General features: G+C 40.8%; 1 protein-coding gene across 2 annotated transcripts in view; it reads right to left on the bottom strand.

Annotated features, from left to right (window-relative positions):
• ttc28 (tetratricopeptide repeat domain 28) overlaps window positions 1–26,298 on the bottom strand; it is a 140,110-nt gene that overhangs the window by 93,557 nt on the left and 20,255 nt on the right. The window contains exon 1 of one of the 2 annotated variants that reach the window (XM_074689997.1): window positions 3,566–3,893. The exons of the other annotated variant lie outside the window; for it this stretch is intronic. Coding sequence (XP_074546098.1) covers window positions 3,566–3,592 — 27 coding nt within the window. The 5' untranslated portion in view covers window positions 3,593–3,893. Of the gene's footprint in view, window positions 1–3,565; window positions 3,894–26,298 lie in introns of those variants that run through there. 2 annotated transcript variants of the gene reach the window in all.

Below are 26,298 nucleotides of genomic sequence, written 5' to 3'. Positions count from 1 at the left end.
TTCACAGACATGGCTAACGGAGCTAACATCAGACACCAACGCCATGTTGGAAGAGACAGGATCTAGGAGACAGAGATGGAGCATGACTGAAGAAGCTCAGTCCTGGACCCTGTGGAGGTGGAGGCTGGCTGAACTGGACAATGATGGACAAGCTGTCATCATCTATTTTCTTATGGACCTTTTTGCACTTTCTATACACTTTCTTACTTTTGTTTTCTTGATTGCTGCTGTGACTGCAATTTTGTTGTACTTGTTACAAAGTTCTATCCTTTCATATTCTGTTCTATTCTATTCTGATTAGTGCTGAAATCATCTGAACCCCTAAGACACCCAGATGACATTTCTATCCTCTGAGTTTTCATCAGACGTGTCCTCAGCCAGCAGAGCATTTTAATCTGGATTACAGGAGAATTCAGGGATCATTTAATGTCCACATTCAAACAGTGCGTCTGACTGTGTCTGTGGTTAAAGAGGAGTTTAAGTTACAGAGTCTTAAAGCTGAAGCAGGAGTGCAGCTTTAATCAGCTTAGCTTTGTAAGTAAACACATAACGCACAGGGCACAGACAAACCGAGTGAGCCAAGAGGAAAAGAAATGTTTCCTGAACTCCTGCTGAATGAAAAATAACAGTCCCCCTCAGAAGGGGAGAGAAAGATCTCCTTATATTTACTTTACTTAGTTGCTGAGACCCTCACAGGACAAACACACAGTCAGGAGACATGCTCCAAACACTGTTACACTGTGCATCATTTCAGAGTGCACACCTGCAGGTCTACATCTCAACTTCAGTCAGAGCGGTCAGACACTTTTAAACAAACCAGACAGACTTGAATTGAATCGTAGGTTGAGTTTATCCTTACGCCTTCAGTTCCCTGTCCTCTGGGTGGTTCCTGCAACGAGGCTTTTATACACATTTAAAGATATATCCACACTGGGTTAAGACTTTTTGGGTCAAGGAGGATAAAAAGCCATAAATTAGCTCCTAATGAGGACTAATGTGAGCCTACATAAAGCTTCGCTCATCGGAGAAGAAACCCCAGAGGATAAGAGATGAAGCTGAGGCTGTGTGAGAGTTTTCTTCCTGTTTTTAAACAAAACTACAAACTCTGTTTCATCAAACACCGTTTATTTCTCTCTCAATTTTTTCAACAACCCCCTTCTCCTTCTGTCCTGGTTTTAATTTTATTTCACTCCTCGGGTGAGACGACCTCACACAGGTTTTGTATCATCATGATGTGTGTGTTTGTGCCCATGTACCAGCTCTTATTTACTATGAACGTTGCTGAACAGAAAGGAGCATTGATTTTCTGACACCTTACATCATCAGAGTTTGATCTGCAGAAATACATCACACACACTGACCACCTTCACTCTCTACCATCGCTGCAGCTAAACAAAAGCACAAGGACGTTTCATCCTCCGCCTTCAGAATAAAAGAATCTGCCTTGACGTGAGCTTTTATAAATGTTCCCTCTCTTGACTCATACTCACAGGAAATACTCCACAGATTCTCAGAGCAGTTAGGAGGCTGATAGTTTGCACAGCAAACACACATACACAGATACACTGAGAGTTTTGTGATTCTCTTTCAGAGGCTTTCATCACTCTGAGAGCATCCTGAGGCAGTTGTTCATGTAAACCAGATCCAGATCTCAATACAGAATGCAGTATTTGCAAAGGAAAACATCTTACATCTCCTCTGTAGAGTCATCACTGTGTGCTTCGTTTGGTTAAGCCACTGTCGTTAAAGTTTCATATGATTTCTGCAAACTGTGGGCTCTTCACCATCTCAAACACAGACACAGCTCTGATTGGCAACCTGTTGCAGTCTCAAGTGGATTTTAAGAATCAAACACTGACATTTACGTCACAAACACTCTTCTTTCTTCATCACATGAACAAAGTTTCTACAACATGAAGCTGTAAACTATCCACACTGACAAGGGTCTACAGGTGGACACATATCAGACCAGAAAACACTTAAAACCAGACCTTGTTTTGTTCCAACTGAACAGTTTGAATGTCAGCTTCCTCTCCTCCTCTCATCACCGCCATTAACCCTCCAACAGCTGACAGTCTGGCCCCATCAGTTAACACAGACCCCACTGGGACCCTCTCTGTTTTAACAGTATCAGGATCAGGATTCACACTCCTCACACTCCTCTCACTCCTTCAGAGAGAAAACATGTCCTCTGTGATCTCTGAGCCAGAAACAAACACAGTGAGGCATCAAACACTGAACCCATTCACACAGCCTGCTCAGCGACACGAGGACGCTTCAAACACCAATAAATGACCACACAGACAGACTCTATCAGCACTACGCGTAGTGTCCAAACATACATGTACTGAGATCTACTCATGCAAAAACACTCATGGTCTTTAAAAGTCAAAAATACTATTTCCCAAAGCTTAAAAATACAATCCAAAAATGACTTGTGTGACAGAGTGTGGAGTAATGGTCCACAGATATTGGTTATTAAAGTTCAAATATGCCAAAATGTTGAATTTGGGATACAAAAAAACTCCTACACCAGACTCTATGCACCTTTAGTGAGATTTGAAATCAAATCTGAAATTTTTAACCTAATTTACAGACATCATTAGTAAACCAATTACAGCCACAGGACAGTTACACAGTCCTGTGACATCTAGCCAATCAGGTGGAGCTGTGGGCGGGACATTAGGGGAGATAAAGTGGTGAGTAAAAACAGACAGAAGTAAAGAAAGACACCTGCAGCAGAGCCAAAGATGAGCACTTGGAGGTATTTATTTTACAAGCGCTCATTTCAAAGAAAAAGCTGACTGAGATGGTCAAATCAGACTTAAAGAGGCAAGGCTGATACTCAGTCCAGCCTTGGTTTAGTGTTAGAAGGGTTTAAAAAAATCATCATTTAGTGGTTACCTGTAGAGGTCACAAAACATACAGAAACAAATCCTGGGTAGTTTAGATTAACCAAGTTTTAAATACAATTTTTGAAAAGAGAAACCTGTGCACTATAAACTTTTAAAGTTGCTAAAAATAATGACATAGCCTACCTGTTAAAGAGCTGAAAGTCACTCTCATAAATGGACTTTAATTTGTATATATGTTACATTTATATCTAAATCTGCAGTTTTCTTGCATTCTTGACGCACAGAGTATTTACCCAACACAGCTGCTCTATCAGCTCTATAATTGTCTCCCTGACACTTTAAAATTGATAAGCACCATTATGAGCTCTCACAGTGACTTGTTTGCTCTAATTCTCTCTTGCAGCTCTCTGAGCAGCCACAGTTGGTTTAGTGTTCCAGTGAACAGTGGGTTTAAAGCCACTTTATGCAGCTTTAAGACATTTCTCCTCTCCTGCATAATCCTGCTGTAATCCTGTACGGACATGCAGCTGCAGTGTCTTTGTGAGCGCGGAGCTATTACCGGATTATCTTTAATAAAGTGTCCGTGACCGCGCGCTCTGTGGGGGCTTTAAGAGCTCAGCCGATCCGGTACGGAGCCGGTCCGACAGACCCCACATTCCTGCACCATTCCTGCACAACTTCACAGCTCACTCACTCACTCACTCACTCACCTTCTTCCGGGGCTGCCATTTCATCATATTTAAGGAGCAGAATGAGATCCGTCAGAGGGTCACTGCTGCCAGGGAGGAGCGGAGGGGACGCGGCGGAGGCAGAGGCATCTCAGACCCGGAGTCAGAGCTGCCTCCGCCGGCTGCAGAGCAGGCAGACACTCGGGAGAAAGTGGAGGAAGATGATAGGCTCGGAGCAGGAGTTAAAGAGTTATAATCCCGTTAAACTGACACCAAAAGTCTCCAGTAGGTAAAGACCGAGCAGAGAGTTCATATCCTGCCAGAAATACTCCAGAGAGCAGAGCATCATCTGACCGCTCTGCTCAGCTGTGCTCTGTCAGGGTGCAGCTCCAACACTGAGGAGAGGACTCTACTGAACACAGAGGAGAGACACCCCCCCTCCTCCTTCCCCTTCTCTCCCTCCCTCTCTCCTTACATCATTTAAAACAAATCTTAACACTCCTCTTGAACTATTTCATTTAATCCATCTGTAATCTTCTGCTCCATTTCAGTTTCTGGCATTATCAGCTCAGCTAGCTTTCAGACAAAGGAGGAAATTATAAAATAAAATAAAAAAATTACATCTACCAGCAGTAGATATGTTATATGGATGTAAAGAATTTATATAAACAACAGAGTGTGCAGTACTTAATTGTGTTGTGTGTTACTGGGTGTTTTGTACAATACTGTAATATAATGTTAGTGTTGCAATAAATGCATTCTGTATCCTGTCACAAGTAATTCTATGGGGCCATCTCCTACATTACTGTATGCTACCTTAACCTATTTAAATTTAGCCTGTTGCATCATGAATTGTTGTGTAATATGCATCAAATCACTGCATTAAAAACAGACATGACTCTGTAGTGGAGATCACCGCATGTCTGTGAACACAGTTCATCACTGCATCTGCAAAGTCAGGTTCAAACAGCAAAGAGGAAACCAAATATGAACCTGATCTAGAACCATCAGAGACTTCACTAGACCTGAGCCTGAGTGGAAAACTGTCCTGTGCTTGGGTGAATCCTAATCTGACATTAACCCCCTCTTCATCAAACTGAAAGCACTAAAATTCATGGCCTTGGTCAACATCAAAATACTTCTAATAATGCACAAAGCAAATCAGAATCAGTTACCACAGGGCATCCAAAAGTTGTTTCAAAAAAGAGGAAATAAGCACAACCTCAGAGGATTCTGCTTTTTCAAAAAAAAAAAAAAAACAGCCAGTTCAAGCTACCACCAAAACACAGTGTCTATCAGTTAAAGGAGTCAATTTGTGGAACAAATGCAGTAAAAAAAAATGAAATACAGTTCTCTTTAACAGTTCAAACAGATTTGTATAAACTGTGGATACATGAGTGAGAAGGAAGCAAACTTAAACAAACAAAAATGTGTTGTTTGTGTTTTTTTGTTTTATTGTGATGCACTTTCTTTTGTTTTGTTTTTATACACATTCTCTGACAGATTAAACTATAAATGTGCAAAACTAAGGGGTAGGACAAAAAAGTTTTCTGACTTCATCCTACACCCTTTCAAACAAGGTATAATGATCAATGTTATTAGAGTTGTCTCTTTAACTGTTTTGGGGTTTTTTCTGTTCAAACACATCTTACATTTTATTTATCTGTGTTCTGTTTTTGTCTTGTTTTGTCTTTAAACTGTTCAAATAAACAAATAAACGAAATGAAAATTTCAAGTGGCAGTCTGTGGCAGTCTGAGTTTACACACATGTGAAAGCTCCATTAATGCTGATCAGTATCTAAAGGTTTAGGAACAACATATGCTGCCATCCAGACATTTTCCAGGAGGAGTTTACAGATTTCAGAGAGACCACTACAAACCACATTCAGCAGTATTACAACAGCATGGCTCTGTAGTAGAAGAGTCCAGGTGATAAACTGACCTGAATGCAGCCCTGAGTGGTCATGACATGCAAAACAGGACAAAGTAGACTCTGAACCAGAGCAGCCTCCATCAGGACGAGAATGAGACAACATTTGACCACAGAAACTCCTGGTTCACAAATATTTACAGAGATTTGTTAAAGGAAGAGTCTATTTTCAAAGAAAGACCATAAAAAACAACCAGTGAAAGTATGATCAAATAAACTCCCAGAAACCAAGCAGAACTATGACCTTTCAAAATAAAGTCTTGTTTTCAAACTAATTGGTTCATGCAGATCAAATAAAAGCACATCAGACTGAACTTCTGCATCTCTGACTCAACTTTGAGAAGTTTTCCTCTAAAGCTATTTATTCAGGCTTTAATGAAAGCAGACTGAGGTCATATCCCAGAGGTGCACGGATAAATGCCTCACACACAAACACAGAAACACAGAGGAGTGTGTTCACAGAGGAAGAAACTAACACCTCTCTGCACCCAGGGTGGGTCTGAAATCTGAGCCGAGGGTTTTATTATTGTGGGATCAGAAAGTTGAGAGGGCAGGGGACTCTGGGTCTCAAAGAAAAGCCTTCAGGATCAGTTACCATCCACAAACAGAGACCGGAGAGAAGTCCTGCAGACAGAAAGACAGAGTGAAGGGAGTGTAGATGCAGAGAGAGATTAATCCATGGAGGATGAAAGAAGGGACACAACTGATGGTTTGTCTGGAAGGTGTCGCTATGCATATCTCCACTGTGGTACATAAACAGATGTTATGGATCACCTTCATCTTAAAACCTTTAAAAGTCTGAATTACATAATATCTGATGAAGAACTGCACGCCTGCCCTACAGTAGACAGCCTGTTTAATGTGTGTGTACAAGAAACAAGGACAGAGTGAAAAGAAACACATCCCTGAGAGAAATCCGCTGACATGACAGCTGACGGCGTTTAAAGACACCTATAGAGATAATTAACACGCCACCACCTGTCTCTGCTTCACTGTGAAAGAATCTGTGCGACGAGTGAGCTGACACACTGTCTGCAAACACAAACAAACAGCTCTGACATGTCTGCACTTTATAAATAGAAACATTCAAACATATTTGCTGTCAGAGTGAGCTAACATCTTTTTCATGGACCATCTTCAAGGACGTTTCAGAACACTTTGAGCCTGTGCGCCTTTAACAGAGGAAACAGAAAAAGATGATTAAGAGCAATCAATGTTTTTTTTTATTTATTACACACCAGTGCATCATAGTCCTAAGCTTCAGATTCAACCTTTGTGTCACCCAATGTGACAAATAAACTCAGTTATCCGTAATTCTGGGCTCTAGCCATCTTAGATGGGTCCCTTGCAGACATGTTTTAGCACTCTCACATGTTGCAAAAAAAGCACAACTCTCTCTTCTTAAAAGCACAATATTTAGACTATAACAAGTTTATATAACAACATTTATTTTGACCAGGTGTTAGAGGATTTAAAAAAGTTAAAAAGGTCACCTTAAAGGAAGGGTCTGCAAGATTGTCTTAAAAAGAATATCACATTCTACTGCAACAATCCTGCTCAATCGTCTCCTTCAGGCCTCTATAAATGTGTGTCAGTGTCTGTGTCTGCCTCAAACCCCTTCCTCTGCCTGTATGTTGATGTTTTGGTTGTTTTGGGATGTTTCTAGGCGGGGCAGTAAGCATGTTTACCTTTGCCAATCACAGCATGCCTAGCGCACAAGTGACTTTTCATGTTGATAATAGCGAGTGGAAGATGCTATCCTGAGCAGCTATGATAATGGACGAAACACGGAGAAAGAAAAACAGTAAAGTAAAGTAAAGTGAAGCAAAATGACAAACAGATAAAGCTTTTTTCTGAATGAGGTTGAAGCTTGGCTTGACTTTAAAGGGGACATATAATGCTTGTTTCTTCTTTTCACTATGCCAGACTAGGATGCCTGTAAAGCATTTCTGCCCTCAGTACAAGTCATTTAGTTCCTTCATTGCCCCACAATAGCGTTCTCAATGTCCTCAGTTCAGGCCATTCTGAAGATCTCATTGCAACGCCGTTTCAAGAATGACCTCCAGTAACCTCGCAACGTCACAGCCCTTTGTGCTCTGATTGGTCAGTTCTATCAGAGGGGTGGAGGGGGTAGAGCCAGGGGGCGGTTTTTGCAGCATGGCAGTATTTACAAAATCACCACATTGAATGGAGCAGACCGAGCGAGTTTGCTGTTTGCCAAAACTTCACCGTAAGGCATTGATAGCACTAATAAAATGGCAGAGTGTAGGATACGTCCTTTTGTATTGGACCCCGAGTCAGACCCAGACGGTTCTGCAGCTCAGGAGGAAGAAAATCCACCTCGACACAGTTCATCTCAGGATGCTTCAGTGTGGAGAGTCAAACCGGTACTGTAACATGTATAGTTTATACGTGGAAATATAGGCAGACTTCACCAATAAACTCTTTCTATAACAGGGCTCCATCCTGCACCTTCACTTTTCTCTGTCTGTTTTATCCATCATGCTGAAAGTGTAGTCTAAAGATCGCCTCTACCGTCAGTTTGTCACTATGTTAGCACTCTGTCAAGTTAGCCAGAGCTAGTAGGGAGCTTTATTTATACTCAGCTCTTGGTGGGTGTATCCCTCGGTGGCGGTTGTGTGACTAACTGACATCACAGAGGAGGAGCTGCTTTATCAGATTACTCCAATAAAAAGAGAGGATCCTCGTGTCGTCATGAAGGTTGAAATCTCGAAGCCAAATGTCAATGACCTATTTTCAGAGGCATCAAATCTCGTTCTAGGATATAAAAAAAAAAATACAATATCTCTTATTTTGAAAATTCAGGGGGTGAAAGGTCTTGTTTTCAACTTAATTATTTTATATGTAAGTATTAAATCACGGATCAGCATGATATGTCCCCTTTAACTAGCTTTCAGGAACTTGGAGAGCAGCATGGGACAAAAAGTGACGTGGGACGAGTGATTAGCTTGGGCTAACATTCCAAGTCAGGTGCACTGGGTTAGTGAGTGTGGTCACGTCGTCACGGTCAGAGGCAGTGGGTGTGTGCCGCCTCTGACACTGATCCAAGGAGGAGTAGCTTTGTTTGAATGATGTGTTTACTAACAAGTAACAGAAATTCCTGAAAACCCTTTCTTTAGGGACTGAGTTCTGCTTTTCAACCAGAAGGTCTGGTAACTTTAGTTTTTGGCCGAACATGGTTCCCGTAGCCCATTGTCCATCTGGGTTTCCACCACGAGTCAAAGTCCACGGTACATTTTGTAAATCAGGTCAATGACATATGGAGCAAAAAGTAATCACAAAACACCAGCAGACCATTAGAGGGCAGTAAGAAAGTAAAGGAGGCCTTTCAGCAAAGCGATGCTGTGAAGGTGAAGACATTGTTTTGTGTAGCACCGCACTTAGCCTGTTAGCATGGAGGATATTCAGCCTGTGCTGGTCTTGATGGTGCTTTGACACTGCAGATGAATTTGTTGACATTTGAAAGGAGACTAGCTCTAAGACAAAACAGTCTAAAGCGAGTCACAGCCATTTCTAAAAGCCCCAAAAAGCATTGACGGGAAAAAAAGCAGTGCACTCCGTCATCCAAAGCATGATGAAGGCAGAGATGGAGACTTTCCTGTGCTCCTGTCAGACAACTTGACTCTGTACTGAAGTTGCACATTCAGAGTCTGTTTTAAGATGTGCACATCTCCACACAGCTCATAAATCCACAAACAGAAGCCAGACTCTGAGGTCTGTAAGTATGGAAATGAAAAGCTGAACACAATATTTTGTCACGGATTTAAACTCCACTATTGTTCCATATGCTAATGTGTTGACTAAGTCAACAGGAGCTGTTGGACGGGGGTGTCTGGTGAGAGGTGAAAGCCTTCAGGGAGAGCTGTGACTCCTGCAGCGTCGATATGAACTTCAAAGACAAACACGCTGCAGCAGAATACTGAAAACCTTCACATTTGTCTTAAAGACGCCGAGTTTCAAAGAGCGTGACACACTTCTGCTGCTACAAGCTGAGCTCTGAGCCCGCAGCCCTGAACACTGACTCTGTTAGACAACAGAGGGATTTAAATACTGTCAGAGTTTAATGACACTGAGAGGAACCGCAGATTCATTTAAAGGTAATAAATACAGGAGGTTAAACAAAGGTGGAAGTTTATCCTTTAGCAACACAAAGTCTAAAACTCTTTCTACTGTCAATGTCTTTAACCCACTAAAAACCCACAAATAACTCAGCACATTTACTCCTACACAGAACTTTCATACATAGGAAGATTATTCTGTGCTTAATCTGCACATGGTCTCATGGCACAGTCCAGTTAGTGTTAGCAGGAAAGGTTCAAGAATGTTCAGATTAACCTGTTAGAGTCAGTGGCTGAGAATACTTTCAGCAAACACTGCAATAACTCAAGGGACTAAGTGGGACATTTGGGTGTAAAATAAAGTTTGCTGTAGTTTTTATTCATATATTAGTGTTCTTGAAATCGTCACGTGCAAAACTTGGACAAATCAGTCAGAAATTCCATAATCTGTCTGTAAACTACTCAAAACAACCTGTTCTGAAATAGTGGCGCCAGATCCTCTCGATACTTGCTGAAATGATGAGGTCATCACATGAGGATCTCCTAACTGGTTCATGACTGGACTTGGAAGGTAGGGCCTAAAACACTAAGGTATAGCTCCTCCCTTTAAAAGGCCTTTACACTGAGGGCCAATCAGAGCGAAGGGAGTTTATGAAAAGGGGGCCCTAAAAGAAACAGATGCTAAAATGAACCATTTCAGAATAAGAATCACTTTTATTCCCCAAGTATCTCAAGAAAACAAGGAATTTGACTGCTGTTAACCTCAGTCTCTTTAAGTAATTGTTACAAACACACCCTAAATATTACAAAAATAGAAAAAAATAGAGCTTAAGAAGAAAAAAATAAGATAATAATAACAATAATAATAAAAATAAGAATTATTATTATTATTATTATTATTATTATTATTATTATTTTTATTATTATTATTATTATTGTTATTATTATTGTTATTATGAGCTTTGTACAGAGAGGAATTTAAAAAGTATATAAAAATAAGTTAAAATAAAATTAAAAATCAAAAATTAAAATAGTGCACTAAAAAGGATGTCAAGAATTGTGCAGTTGGAGGGTAAAAGAAGAGTTTTGTGAAACACCAGAGAGAGAAAAATACAGATTTTATTGAGCTGCAAATCATGTTAAGATACTACGGGGGCACCAGAGGGACAGAATAAAGACTAAAAAATAGCATACCCCCTCTTTAAAGTTTATAGTTGTCTTTCTGGGCAAAAATTCTGAAACAGTAAAAATAACCAAGAATGCTTCATGTGAAACATTGTGTTGAAAACCTCCAGCTGATCTTACCACACACACCCTCAGATCACACACACATCATTAATGCAGCTGCTGCTTTATTTCTGTGTGTATGTGTGTGTATATGTGTGTTTATGCTCATGGCTGCCTCATTGTTTTTTCATGAAAACTGTAAACTGCATATTTACAACCTGTTATGAGGAGCAAACAGAGAAAAGTCAGACTCCAGAGGAATGTAGATCTCTGCAGAGCTCAGGTCATTAATACAAACATCATCTTAGTGTTGGAGAAACACTCTCAAATCCTGCCTCACTATAAAATATATATGTGTGTGTGTATGTGTGTTGCAGCAGCAGCACACAAGAAGGTATAACACACCTGACACCATCTCTGTGACGAGATAATAAAGCCAACCTGCACCTTTGACCCCTGATCTGTTTCCCCTCAGGGCTGGAAGACGAGCTTGTCACACAGGCTGTGAGACGCGACCGACTGCATATCTTTAACAAATCAAATATCAGTCTTATCCATCTCTGGGACTGGCTTCATCAGTCTGCTTCACACACACACCTACACACACCCACTTACACTGAGAAACACACTGAAACACACAGAAACACACACTCCACATGTCAGGAAAGTCAATTTGATGGAGCACACTCCACATCCAGCATGGCTCCAAAACGCACACCTGGACAGTGATGGATGTAGTGGCTGGATGTGTGCATGTGTGTTAATGTGTATGTATGTTTGTGCAATCAACTAAGTGACACAGATGTAGTGTGTGCGCATGTTTTTGGTACTTTTTATTTCAGCTGCATAACTGGCACATCTCTCTGATAGGACTAGTTCAAAATTTCTAAGATCCATGGATTCCATGACAAACGGGATCACCTCAGCATTTTGGTTCATTCCTGTGACATAAATCTTTCAGGATCATCTTTCTTCATTTTATGTTCATGTAAAAATCTTTACTGTGCCAGGAGCATCCAGGTGGTGGAGAAATCAGCACCATGGACAGCTCCCTAAAACAGATCCTGTTAGCCAGATCAGCACCCTGGAGAGCTCCTCATCCCCAGTCCTGAACCACTATAACTCAACCTGTTAAAGCTCATGGGTCAGCTTTAGTTCAACCAAACCCCAGCTCCCCATAAAGGCCTGTTTTAAACCACATTCATGTTATCTGAATGAAAAAGGTCTGGTTACTTAACCAAACATATCTGCTCATACAGGAGCCTGAAAGAGCCAGGTGGAGAACTCTTCTATCTAAAACAATTTCTGGATTTTCTGGGTTTGTGTTGAGACAGGACATTGGAAAAAATCTGGAAACTTAGAATGGAGTATGTGGACTGGCCTGCTCCAAAGGGCTGAGGTGAGGAGGCAAACCCAGCCTCAAGGACTAGAACATATGTGGGACATGACCTCTTTTGCATTAACCCCTCTGAGCTGAACCAGCTCCCGCAGTGACATACTTAAACAAGGACGTATTGTGCTTTCGTTCCCATTTCACTTGATGGTGTAAATCCTGGTACCAAAAGCACTTTGTTCACAGGTAATCGTATTTTCATATAACTTTAATTTCTTCAAGAAAAAAAAGAAAAAAAAAAAGAAATTTAGAAAACAAAAAAAGAAAAAAAAGAAGAAAAAAAAATAAAATTTAGAAAATAAATAAATAAATAAACTTTGGTCCCCAAAAGTATTTGCCTAAATTTTAATCTCAAACAATTCAGATCAGTCCATAAACACCCTATACAAGAACAAATGTGTCAATAAAGCGAGTGTATTGTGCTTTTTTAAATCATTATTATGTCCCTCTGGTGCTCCCGTAGTGTTTTTATATGATTTACAGCAAAGAAAAATCTGTTTTCTTTCCCTGGTGTTTTAGAAAAAGATTATTTCAGTCTCTTTATGAAACACTTAATTTAGCTGCTGTCTCTTTAAGACTCCCTGCTCCACAAACCCCCTTCTCTCTGATTGGTCAACCCTCTGGAGGCCTGTCAGGTGCATAGCTATGAGTAGACCTTGGTGTGTCATAAAGTGGTTAGGAGATCCTATTTTGTTCAGTTTAGAGACAGATTCAAGACTTTCTACAAGGTTTGAAAATCTGCACCCATTACATCCAGCACAGGTATCTTTGACAATCAATCAAATCATCAATCAATTAGTGATTTCTTCCCCAACAGCAATCATCACAGGCTCCTTTCTACCATATGTTGTTTAATCTGTTTGATCTCATTACCACAGATGAAGAAGCTGATTAATGAAACGCGTTAAGCTCTCTTATTGAAGGAACATGAACACCTGTTAATGAGGAGTTCATTTCAGGGAAACCAGACAACGAATCAGCCTCAACATCTTTTACTTTCTGTCTGCTTCTGCCTGAATCTAAGAAGTTAAAGAGTCTTTGACAAACAGTCACTTTCTTTGCGCAACTATGGTGAACCTCAGCTGTCCAGATGAAGCCTGAAACCCCATTGACCGCCACTTCGGGCTGTTCTTCTGATCTTTCTTCACCAGCCACTTTCCTTTCTCACCTTTCCAACTGCTTGTTTTTTAAAAGAAATTTATAATCAGCCAATCACAGGGCAGTAACTCTGCTGCATTTAGGCATGTAGACATGGTCAAGACAATCTGCTGCAGTTCAAACCGAGCATCAGAATGGGGAAGAAAGGTGATTTAAGAGACTTTGAATGTGGCATGGTTGTTGGTCTGAATATTTCAGAAACTGCTGATCTACTGGGATTTTAACCCACAACCATCTCTAGGGTTTACAGAGAATGGTCCCAAAAAGAGAAAATATCCAGTGAGCGGCAGGTCTGTGGGACAAAATGCCTTATTGATGCCAGAGGTCAGAGGAGAATGGACAGACTGGTTGGAGCTGATAGAAAGACAACAGTTACTCAAATAACCACTGGTTACAACCGAGGTCTGCAGAAGAGCATCTCTGAACACACAACACGTCCAACCTTGAGGCAGTTGGGCTACAGCAGCAGAAGACCACACCAGGTGACCCTCCTGTCAGCTAAGAACAGGAAACTGAGGCTACAAGTCACACAGCAACACCAAAACTGGACAATAGAAGATTGGAAAAACGTTGCCTGGTCTGATGAGTCTGGATTTCTGCTCCACATTCAGATGGTAGGGTCAGAATTTGGCGTCAACAACATGAAAGCATGGATCCATCCTGCCTTGTATCAACAGTTCAGGCTGCTGCTGCTGGTGTAATGGTGTGGGGGATATTTTCTTGGCTCACTTTGGGCCCCTTAGTACCAACTGAGCATGGTTTAAAGTCCACAGCCTACCTGAGTATTGTTGCTGACCATGTCCATCCCTTTATGAGCACAGTGTACCCATCTTCTGATGGCTACTTCCAGCAGGATAACGCTCCATGTCATAAAGCTGGAATCATCTCAGACTGGTTTCTTCAACATGACAATGAGTTCACTGTACTCAAATGTCCTCCACAGTCCCCAGATCTCAATCCAATAGAGGGATGTGGGATTTGGGATGTGGTGGAACGGGAGATTCTCATCATGGATGTTCAGCCGACAAATCTGCAGCTACTGTGTGAGGAATGTTTCCAGTACCTTGTTAAATCCAAGCCACGAAGGATTAAGGCAGCTCTGAAGGCAAAGGGGGGTCCAACCTGGTACGAGAGAGGTGTAACTAATAAAGTGGCCAGTGAGTGTATGTTCCCCAGAGACTTGGTGCTCCAGGATTAAATGTCCTCATAAAGCTGGGGTGACAAAGAGCTGGAGAGCTGTTGAGATTTGGAACTGAAAGATGAAATCAGACAAATCTTGTCTTTGTTGGATCCTGAATCCACAGTGCTGCTCATGGAGCACCTTTACTTTCACCAGAGAGAAGGAGAGAGCAGAAAGAGAATAACAAAAGACAGTCAGACACTCTGATTTTTTCTATTGTTACAGCACAAAACAAATGGAGGTGTCGTCGTGTCTGAACCCTCCTGGACTCACGGAGTGTGTTATGAGATTTATCAGTGTTTAGTGCAGACTGGGTCTGACTGTGAGATAAAGTCTGCAGCAGTTTGCTCACATCAGTCCGCGAGGCCTCAAGGCGCCCACAGCAAATGAGACCATTCATCTTTCTACCACACACAACCACCAACACTCTTTCTGTGTGCTTAACACACACACACTCACACATACACACTCTGCTGTCTAATCCTCTCTTTCTCCTCTGCAGCCACAGCAGGTTTTTCACCTGCTGTCATTTCTTTCTCTCTCCTCACAGACGGCGTCCTCTTTCAGATCTCGCTGTTTCCTCCTCTGAACAGTTTGTCCTTTCTCCACTCAACCATGTTTTCCAACGTTTAACTGAGTTTAAAATGTGATGAATCTGCTTTCCTGTGTTCAAAATAAAGACATCTTTCTTGTCCTGGAGCGGCACAAACCTTCACAGCAAACGCCCAGGGAAAACCAGGGGATATTTGTGTCTTACAGTTTCTGGTCCCATCCTGTTTGGACTCAGGTCAGAACAGATACAGATACAAGATCACAGGTTTAGTCTCCTCAGGTCAGTTACACAGGTTTAACATTCCTTTCAGAAAAGAAACAGCAGGTGAACAATCAGCTTTATTTGTCATATTTTGGTTTCTGGCAGCTGTGATGCTGTTCTGTCTTCTTGCACTACAGACAAGTGTCTCAGCCTGATGACAGACGTGTAATCTACTCATTCAACCTGCTTTGTAAGATTCTGTAATGAAGAATATTGTTCTGCTGTAACTCCCTCATATCAGTGTCTAAGTGTAGGAGAAGTTTCCCAGAGATGAGATCATAAAACAGAGGTTTCTGTTGTATACGTGATAACCCCACAGGAAACAGAATGACAGGGATCTGACGCCTCTGTGTTGTTGTGTGCGGCTGGGAACTTCATCAATCAGCATCACATATAATTTTATTCGAGCCATCAGGAGGAAGCTCTTCAGACAGATTATACATCTCTAACTAACAGTGATGGAGCTCTGTGATGGAAATCTTGATGAAGAGCTTCTCTCAATCAGACACGATGTTGTACAGCTGAGCGGGGGAGGAGCAGGCAGCGCGATCAGAGCTGTCTGCAGCAGAGGATGTGACTGTAGTGAAGGACAGTTTATAATTCTCTGCTGCTTAAGAATTTCTTTCTTTAGACCCTAACCTTGGATAAACCGAAGTCAATGCACAATCACAAACCCTGGAACTGAACTGTGACATGAAAGGAGGCAAACCTTAGAAAAATTATTACAAAGCTTTTATTAATTACTATTTTTAATTTTTATTGTGTTTAGTGATGGGTACCTTTCACATCTAAAAGGTACTGATGCTCAGTACCTGGCAATTGGTATCGGTATTCAATGGTAGCTACCGATTTTTTTTTCTTTTATGTGTGTTTATGTGGTAATAGATATATTTATTTGTCTACAGCATGGGTGGGCAAACTTTTTGATTCGTGGGCCACAATGGGTTCTAGCATTTGACAAAGGGGGCAGACCAGGAGCAGATGGATGGAGTGCGTTGGTAACTATCAGGGTATCATTCGTTCATTCCATATCTGTTTTAGAATAAAAAATCGGAAAACGGATAACGACTTGTTATTACATTTTTCGTTTTCATATCAAAAATCAGAAAAACAAGTAACAGTCTATTTTTCACTGTCTTGATTTTGTTTTGAAATTAAAATTAGAATATGAGAGAATGGAATTATAATGGGATTCTAATCAGTGTATGGTTCGTTCTTTCGTTATTCCGTTTCAAAACAAAATTTAAAAAAAAAAAAAAAAAAAACTGACTTGTTTTTTTGTTTTTCTGTTTTAAAACCAAAACAGAAGAATGAAATTACTGAAAAACAGAAAAACCCATTTTTTTCTGTCCTGGTTTTAAAAATGTAAAAACAAAAAATAATAAAAGATTGTGTCAAAATTGTTTGTGTGATATTTTGATATTAAATGTGAACTCACTATATAGAAAGCATCAGAATTGCAGGGAAAATAAAACACTAGCAAGGTTTATTCTTTTAATTTTTTCAAGTTCAGCGGGCCGGATTAAAACGTTTGACGGGCCGCATGTGGCCCCCGGGCCGTAGTTTGCCCATGCCTGGTCTACAGTAAATTCTCAAAGTTTTTCAATTTAACATTTGTTCTTCAATATAAACTTGCAATGTTGTGTTCATGTGCAGCATCGAAAATCCCCTACTCTTCCACTCGCTCACAGTCACAAGGATGCGTTTAGGTACCTAACCATGGTACCATTTGATTTTGCGTGAATCCCTGCTCGGTACTACAGACAGAATTCGATCGGTACCTATAAAAGTACCTAAGTTGGTACCATCCTTATTGTTATTGTTAAACCTTTATTTAACCAGGAAGGATAAAAGGATAAAAATCTATTTTCCAATACATCCAATCAGAAATGTTCAGCTTGAATGCCCTGCCCCCCCAAACTCCCAGACCCTCCCAAGCAGGGCTGTTTCAAGTAGCAGATTAGTTACCCTGGAACTAAATACAGACACTGGCTACAGTGGAAAAGCACATAGTTCTGCAAAAAGTCCCTAGTTCCTTGGGGTAGTTCCTGTCTGTGGTTGAAAATCACCTTAATATGTTCCAGTCTGTTTGAAGAAGAAACCTCCTCAAGAACCAAGTCCAGTTGTGTTTTTGGATCACTTCAAACGCCACTCTGCAGACCATTCTTCATTATTTAAATCCAGTTAAAACATCCTAAAGATAAACCAGTGACACCAGTAAACCCTGGGTCACACCCATTTACAAACAGACACAAACACACACTGTCCATCCCCTGCTGTGAATCAGAGCAGGTCAAGAGTTCAAAGGTCAAATGCTGTCTGTTTCTGTTAAACATGGTCACACAAGGGTCACATAAGGGTCATATAAGGGTCAGAGTGAAGGCCGATTGAATAAAAGCAAATATTGTGAAGAAGAGGGTTTGTTTGGTTATCAGATCTGTCCAGCTGTGTGTGTGTGTAGCTGTGTGTGTGTTTGCTGTGTTGTATCTGAGAATGTGTTCATGTTGTCATGACTGGAAACAAAAGAGAATTGATTGATTTTGTTACACATTTGCCATTGATCCCTTCCCTCAGGAATTGCGTAAAGGAGGACGGATTCAGGAGGAAACATCTGTGTTCCTGAGACTGTGCTGAGCTGTGATTGGCTGATGTCCTGATAAACATTAAAGATTCAGGGTTTGTCAAAACTCCATCAGCTCTTACTGAGAGGTCTTTAAGAAAATACACTGAGTGATGGATTAAATATCCAGAGATCTCCTTTAGCTGCTCAATGAATGCTCATGTTATAGTATGCTGAGGTAATGATGGCGAACAACTGGGGAATAAAGAGTAGAATGAAATAAGTTTCACTTGTTCCTCCATGTCATGGGTGGTCAACCTGCAGCTCGCGAGCCACATGCGACTCTTTGCCTTTTGTTTGCGGCTCTTTGATCCATTCATTATTGTTATGAGTAGTGGTGTGCCAATCAATCTAAATTATTGATATATTGATGTTGTGATCAGTATTGATCAATACTTGGGTGATGAGATTGATACTTAAGTTTCATTTTCTTTTCTCGACTTCACATGTGCTCATAGCTATCTAGATATATAGATGGATGAAACTTTGTCTCTTCTGCAGTAAAAACAGAAACTTGTCTTAGACACGGCTCCAAGTATGAATTGAAGCACGCTTACAAACGCAATTAATGTCACTTCAAAATTTGGAAGTGTATTGATTTTCATCTTATGTCCTTTCGTTTATGTGCGAGAGGAAGTGTGTTTTTTAAGGGGGCTCTTGGTCTGTGACTGGTTGGCCACCCCTGCTCAAAGTTATTTTCAAGATTCTTTGATACAAAGATGAGTTCATCATAGGGAAAGTGTTTGTCAAAGAAGGCAAAAATATCACATAAAATTTAACGTTCAGATCCACCAAGTAAAATTCAGTTACAGAGTTTAAGTAAAAAGACAGAGACAAAAAAGGAAACCTTTTCTTCTCTTTGATTTAAGGTGAAATATTAAAGGTTTGGATTTCTGTTTTAACAACACATTTCATCCTGAACACCTCATTTTAATCGGATAACTCTTAAACATCAAGATTTAAATCAGAGATTTACATTAATCTGTGGTGTCGGTAAAGCCTGGAGCACGAGACCCAGACCTCAATCTGACCTGGAGCCCTTTGCCCACATCACTCCCCACTCTCACCCTGTTTCCTGCTCCTCTCTGAGACCAGCTCTACACTCATATTAATCAACACAAAAAGCCTTTTTTTAAGACTGGTGTGTGTCAGTGTGTGTAAATATCTGTCCTTTAAATGTCAGAGTCTGTCCATACACAGGTCATCCTGCAGTCACTCCCTACATCGTATTATTACCTCACACAGATTATATTGATTTGTTAAACCAGTCTCCCACTCTCTCTTGTGACAATAATGATTGGCTATGATTGGTTTAAAATCATTTTAGTACCAATCTGACCCTGCAGGCTTGAGCCTCCTAATCCAAGAAGAGGAGATAAATGACCTCATGTGTTGAGGCAGAGGCTGCAGTTTGTCTTCATGTGGCTTTCTGTGTTTGTTTCCTTGACTTACTGAAAGCTAACTACATTACAGTTTGTACCTTATGCTGAGGATATAAACAGTTTACATCACACCCTTCACACAGCTCTAATAACATCAGACTGTATCACAGACACCAGCAGCTGACTGACATGTTAACTCTGCTCCCTGAGCCGCTGAGGTCCCTGAGGAGGAACGTGAAGGTCACACAACCAGCTGACACAACACTTCTCCTCTTCTTCCTCCTCATCTTCCTCTTCCTCTTCCTCTTGGTGTTCAGAAGCACAGCGACAGGCCAGGGGGTGCTGATAACATGTCGCAGACATTCACAGCTCTGGTAACAGATTCTTTAGCAGCAATTATCAGGAGGTAAACAGGGGTTCAGGGTTTAGACTTGCTTACACTCAAGGGAACTGTTTTAACACTTATTCTTAACAAGATTTTATCAAATTAAAAAGGTTTAATTTTAACTAACGTTAAAGTCTGACATTATCCCCAAGTCTACATCTTCAAACTACTGAGAACTGTCCAAAACCTAGGATTCTCCTGACTTTCAACCACAGTGATTAACCTCAGTGATGAGAAGCTGCTAACTGCACATTTTGCTCTGGAAGCTCACATTTGTTGATCACTTCAAGAGAAACTCTGAGTGTGATTTTTATATCCGTATGGTGGGTTCAAACATAAGAGCACACTATTAAAACAGGCTTTTGTACAACTTTCATTACAGCACTTCAGATATCTGTTTTCATTCACTTCACTTTTCAAGGAGTGGCTGACTGGAGGAGATTTCATTTAGGTCTGGTATGAGTCATACAGGAAGATCATTGTGACTCTTTTTTAAAGAGTCATTCAGCAGGTGTCAGAGATGAAAATACTCTCATCTTTTGGTACTCGGGCCCCGTTTACACTATAACATTTTACCTGATAACCTCAAAACGCAGTGGAAAAAAAATCTGCATTTACAGGGAAACGCTGAGGGACTGAAAATGCTGTAGTGAAAATGCCAGGCCTGTAGGTGGTGCTATAACTGTCTTGTCCAGAAGCAGCTTTTGGTAGATCTCCACCAAAGTAGAGTTGGGCCGATCATCTGGTGTATTGGGGACTACTAAGAGCAGAAGTGTAGCAACAGATGCACATTTTGCATAAAGACAGTCAGCAGATTCAGCAGCACAAGCACAACATGGTAGTTCACGATGATCGAAACAACGGTACTGTTGGACTGTTGTATGCACTTGCACAAAGTGGGGCCTGACGTCAGTGTTTTCACTGAAAACGCCGGCTTACTGTTTACACGGCAACAGTGGTGGCAGTGTTTCAGGAGGCTGTTTTCAAAGTTTGGGTTTTAGGTTGGCTAAAACACTGTCTACGTAAAAACGCAAGGCCAAAATGCAACAATACTCAAGTGTTTTACCTTAGAATCGTCGTCATGTAAATGGCCCCAAAACTATTTAAAACCAGAGGGAAACACTCTACTCCTGACAACCTGCTTCTACTTACATTAAACTATCACTGATGTTATTTGTGTCTGCTCACATGTGATGTTCACATGTGATGTTCACCTGTGACGCCTGTTTCTGAAACTTAGGTGGGCTTTACACGAGTACGAATTTCTACGACTCCGGTAAAATAAACTATCGATCCAGTGATATTGACACAAGGAGACGCGTATTTGTCCATGACTCCGCATCTTTTTTGAAAACGGGTCTGCAGGTGGATTTCTGCGTATTCGTCTTCATGCCGTACTTGGTATAAACAGATAAATCCGGAAAAGACGGTGACCTCATGGTACCCCTCCTACTCCCCGCCCCCCACCCACGTTGTCACACACAACGACAACAACAACAATGGTGACAGGTGGACTGGTTCTGGTATTGTTCCAGCAGCTACAAATATTGCTTCGACTATTATATAAACATTTTCTCAGAGAGCATGAACAACACCAGCTATGGCAACAACAACAAGTGCTCATGCAGAGACGCAGCATGTTATGTGTACATGAGCGCTTGTTGACGTGGAATCCGCCTCGGAGCAGAACCAGACGGGCAACCCGACGACAGTTTTTCGTTGTCATGTAAATGCACAAGCCTATGCACAACACGATGTGTAAACAGCGATACATGTTTTGATGCCGACGCCAAGACGATACGGGGCCGTCCTCGTGTGAGGAGGGCCTTAGTCTTGAAAGGACTCATCGATGGGGGCCATATTGGAAATGGGACGGGATTTGAGTCTCCGCACTAACAGCTTTGGGGCACCCGTCCGTCAATCAGCTGAGCTGTGTCTATGATTAAGTAAACTCGAGTTCTTATTATCTTCTAAACCCCCAAGTTAGAAATAATATCATCCTACGTACAGTGTGTTCTGTCAGAGAAACTAGCAGTGCCTTGTTTTCCCTGCAGGCTTTGCTTTCTCATTTTGTAATCTTATGTAACCTTGATGTAAACATTTACAAACATCTACCCCCTGGTCCTTTATTTTAACACATTTACACTTTTTCTTCCTTTCTTTCTTGGAAACTAAAATTATAAATAAAAACATGAAAAGACCATACATTTAATTTTCAGAAGCACTTAATGAATGAATATCTGATGGGTGTTGATGTGAATGTGTGTCTGGTACAGTAAGCCTGTGTTTGGCTCTGACACGGCTGACTTCACTGAATGTGCTCAAAACGATTAGATTTTTAAATTAAAGCCAGAATAAGAACAGTTAAATATTCATTCAGAGGAAGAATAATAATACAGTTTATTCCATGTAATGAGTGTGTGAAGTGAAAGAGCTGATCTCAGTCTGTCTGAACACCTGAACATGTAGATTCTGCATATTTGATGACTTATGTCGGTCAGATTATTCTCCCTGCTCCCTGCGGTTACGCTGATTCCTCAGTAAATTAAAAAAGAGAAGGATGGCAGCTTTTGAAGACTTTCACTTAAAGCATGAATATTTAATTTGTGGGTTAAAGATAAGCTGAGAACATACAGAGAGAATTAACCCTATCTGATGGAGAAAGTGCTGAGTGCTGAAGACATTAATCCTCTGACGACAGCGTGCTTCTGAAAGACTCCAACATTTACTCATTAAGAGGAAGAATTAAAATGTAGGCCAGGAGATGGCTTCTGTTTTTATTATTGATCCTGTTTGTGCAGCTCAGACAGACAGTTGGAGGCACATATGCCTGCTGGAGCTGGCAGACCTGCGAATCTGGCAGCGAGTCAGCAGGTCGCTGCCAAACAGATGAGCGAGGAAATGTGTTAGAGGAGAGGAGAGGAGAGGAGAGGAGAGGAGAGGAGAGGAGAGGAGAGGAGAGGAGAGGAGAGGAGAGGAGAGGAGAGGAGAGGAGAGGAGGAGAGGAGGAGAGAAGTTTTTTGTTGAACCCCTTTAAAGTTAAAGTTCTTCTTTAAAAATCCACAAAAGAGAAAGAGTAATGTCCTGCAGCGCTGGATATAGAGGTTAAAAAGTGTTAATTCTCTTTTCTCACATTGTAAACATAGATATCAGTGCTGGGCTCAATTTTAAGAGAAATTCATTACACTACTCGTTACCAGAGAAAGTAACATTACTGTAACACATTACAGCCCAACACTGAAGGATAAAAGGTACCAATGCTGGATGTTCAAACTAAACGATTTTCAGATTTCCAAACCTGTATTTGTTAACCTTGTAAAAAATATTGTAAAAATAACACCAGATCTTCAGGAGATCTTTACGAGATCTTCTCAAGACTTGCTGAAATGATGAGGTCACAGTTGTGATCATTATCAGAAAAGTTTCAGCAGATAAATAAGTTTTCTTTACACATAAACACAACAGAGTCCAAAAACTGTCTCCCTGACTCAGGGAACATCTGCAGCGTGAGCAGATCCTCTTCTGAGGTTTATTTTCCGCTCACCAGCTCCTGCTGAGGCTCATGGGTGTTGTAGTATTTTAAGCTGTTTGACAAACTTTCAGACAACAATGAAACAAACTCAGTAAAAAAAATACTTGCAACTTCTCCTGCTGTTCCTGCCTCCAATATTTAGATTTTTTTTACCTCAACAACAAAACAAGAAGCTCCCCTCTCTCCTGGGACCGCACTAAGCCCACGAATAAACCTTTGAATTTCATGTCTCAGCTGCTCTTCCTCTCCTCAGGCTGTGCAGTAACTAAAGAAATCAACCACACACACATTCAGACAAGTCCTCAGAGGCTAAAACCCTGGAAACAGGAAAGATAATTCATAATTTGATGAGTTGTTTTCATGCTGACAGAACACGCTGTTCAGTCTGTGACACAAACCGCAGCAGCAGTCCATCCCGTCCTCGCCGACTTCAGCTCTGACAGAAGAATTATCTCGTTGTAGTTGTAAAACATAATGGAAGAGGATGAAGAGAAAATCCGACCAGAGGAAAACATGCAGTAAAAGATAGTTTTGCTTCCATAAAAAACAGATGAGAGAGACTTACAATTAAAATTTGACCCAGAAAACCTACAAACAGCTCCGCCAAAGTTTCTCAGTTTAGCATCCAGAAAGAAAAAAAGCTGGAAGCAGATCTTTTCTGTGTACTCTGAGTTTCTGAGCAGGGATGGAGAAACATCCTTCATATAAAAACTCTGATAAACTGAAGTCAAAGGAAACTCAGTTAGCAGTGAAAGTCCTGTAAAGAGGTTAAATCAGAGAAATGTTTCTGATGTATTAAAGTAAAACTGCTCAGTGCAGACTAACATCCCCTCTGACACAGACATATTTTCATTTCACGGTGCGTAAACAGAGAGATCTGATTTCTTTTGAAGTCTTTTGTCAAACCCAGGCTTTGTAAGTGATCCATCCAAGAGGACTAAATGACAGCTTCATACAACAATTTAAACTAAAGATGCTCAAATCTCTATCTCCTAACATGAGGATGAGACAATGCATCATCAGGACGTTGTGCTCTGTCCGTCTCTCTTTTTGACAGTCCTTAAGGTTATCTGTCAAGCACCAAAGGTGACGGAAGTCAGAGAGTAAAAAGAGATCCTCTGACTTGCAGCACACATTCCAGGAAAATACATTTTAGCTTGCAGCCCAGGTATTTTCTGTGCAGGTTTTAGGGACTTAAAGCTCCTGTAAGAAACTTTTTGGAGGCAACACCTCCTGTCTCTTTGCTGATCTTGTCCTGCACACTAGATCAAGAGTTCCCAGACTTTTAAGTCTGTGACCACCAAAACTGTGACGCCAGAGACCAGATACCTTGTTTAGTCAGCTCAGGAATGTAGAAAAAAGATCAAACATTTCCTGTTTACTGATTTGATATCAAATTGAAAGGTATAATTGGTAGTTTGATTTAGATACACTTTTTGTTATACTGGTTAAAATGATCTATACGTCCTGATGGCAAGAAATACATGATGACAGGAAAACATCAGCCAATCACATCGATTAGGATCTAATCTGTTAAACCAATCAAACCCCGTCCTGCCGTTTTGTCCTCCTCCGGCGCGTACATTTCACCCCCTGACTCAATGCGTGTTCCCGAGTTTAGCGGTGTACAGGTTCACACTCAGCAGAAGAATGGCAGAGAAACTACCCATACCCCGATTACTGTACTCTGGGCTGTAGTCTGGATCAGAGTCTAATAAACTCTCACCACATGGGCTCTGACAAGCACAAAAAAGTTGTGATATTTAGTAAATCCTAGAGAAAATGTACTATTTGTATCATAGCTTTACTCCTGATATCCTGTCATAGGTAAAAGAGGATAATGCTAGCATGACAGCTGCGAGTACTGACAAAAGTCACGTTTATTTGTTTTTTAGCTTTTCGTTTTAATGTTTTGGTGTTTCCTTACCTCTAAATGAGACATGACTCTACGTAGTGCAAAACATAAAATTATGTGCCGAGTCCGTCTTTCAGTCATTCACAATCATAGTCGTGAATCAGCAGCACTCATGCATGTGAGCGGGGGCGTCGCTTTGAGGGAGCTCCAAGGGGAGGGGGAGGAGGGGCTAGGAGGAGTCCTGACTAGATGCTACAATCAAACTCATGCTAGTTTTTCAGGACTGCCAACCCTGCCTTTAACTTCAGTTTATGTTCATATTCTTACAGTAATGGATGAAATAAGCCATTAGAAATAGATTGAGATATTAAAAGGCATTTCTTGACCTCCCTATCAGAGTTTCATGGCCCCTGACTTTGGGAACTACTGCACGAGGCCATGTTTTCAGACAAGCGTCTCATCATGATGAGGTTTAATTATCAAATAAAACACTTACTTTGAACATCTGTAATATCTTTAATTATCAGCATGCAGTAAACCTGACACAGATCCTCTCACAGAGGCAACAGGTGTTCAGACTATAACATTAAAATGTCCATTTCTGCTGATGACAGTTCTTTTTGCTCTGGCAGTTCATAAAAAAGGGTCTCATTGTTTGCTTTAAAGCATCCTGATTTGACCAACATTAAAATGTCAAAGAGTCCCCAAAAACGTGTTTTTCCTGGCATTAGCCTGTGTTTTGTTTTGTTTCTCTTTTCAGTGTTTCCTCGGTTTTGGTTAAATTAGCACTTTGAGTTTCATCAGAGATTTCATACTGACGACGACATGAACAAGAAGAGTCTTTCCCCATGATGTCCTCACATCATTCAGCATCAGTCAGCCTCTTAATAAAGTTTTATACACATTCACTGCCTTTGTCTTGGGGATCCAACTTTTCTGGTTTTAAAAACGATATCAATACTGATAGCAATACCGATACCTGGGCTTTGAGTACCGACCAATACCAATCCGATAACAGTGTTGAATAATAACCTATATGCTCTACTAGATAGGAACAGTAATGTTTTAAGTAAAAGGCAAAAAAAGAGAATATGGAATTTTATGAAGGTAATTTAAATACATTAAAATACATTCATATGTTTACCAGCAAATCAAAGCTTCAAAATGTGCAGAAATTACTATTTAGTTATAAAGTTTTATACCCCGTTGACTGGTAATGC

The sequence above is a fragment of the Halichoeres trimaculatus genome, unplaced genomic scaffold, assembly GCF_033239565.1.
Source record: "Halichoeres trimaculatus isolate MK-OKI-2021-1 unplaced genomic scaffold, fHalTri1.1 fHalTri1_scaffold_16, whole genome shotgun sequence".
In the NCBI taxonomy this organism is placed as follows: domain Eukaryota; kingdom Metazoa; phylum Chordata; class Actinopteri; order Labriformes; family Labridae; genus Halichoeres; species Halichoeres trimaculatus.
Note: the sequence above shows the minus strand (reverse complement) of the source record. Positions and strands in the feature narration are given on the sequence as shown.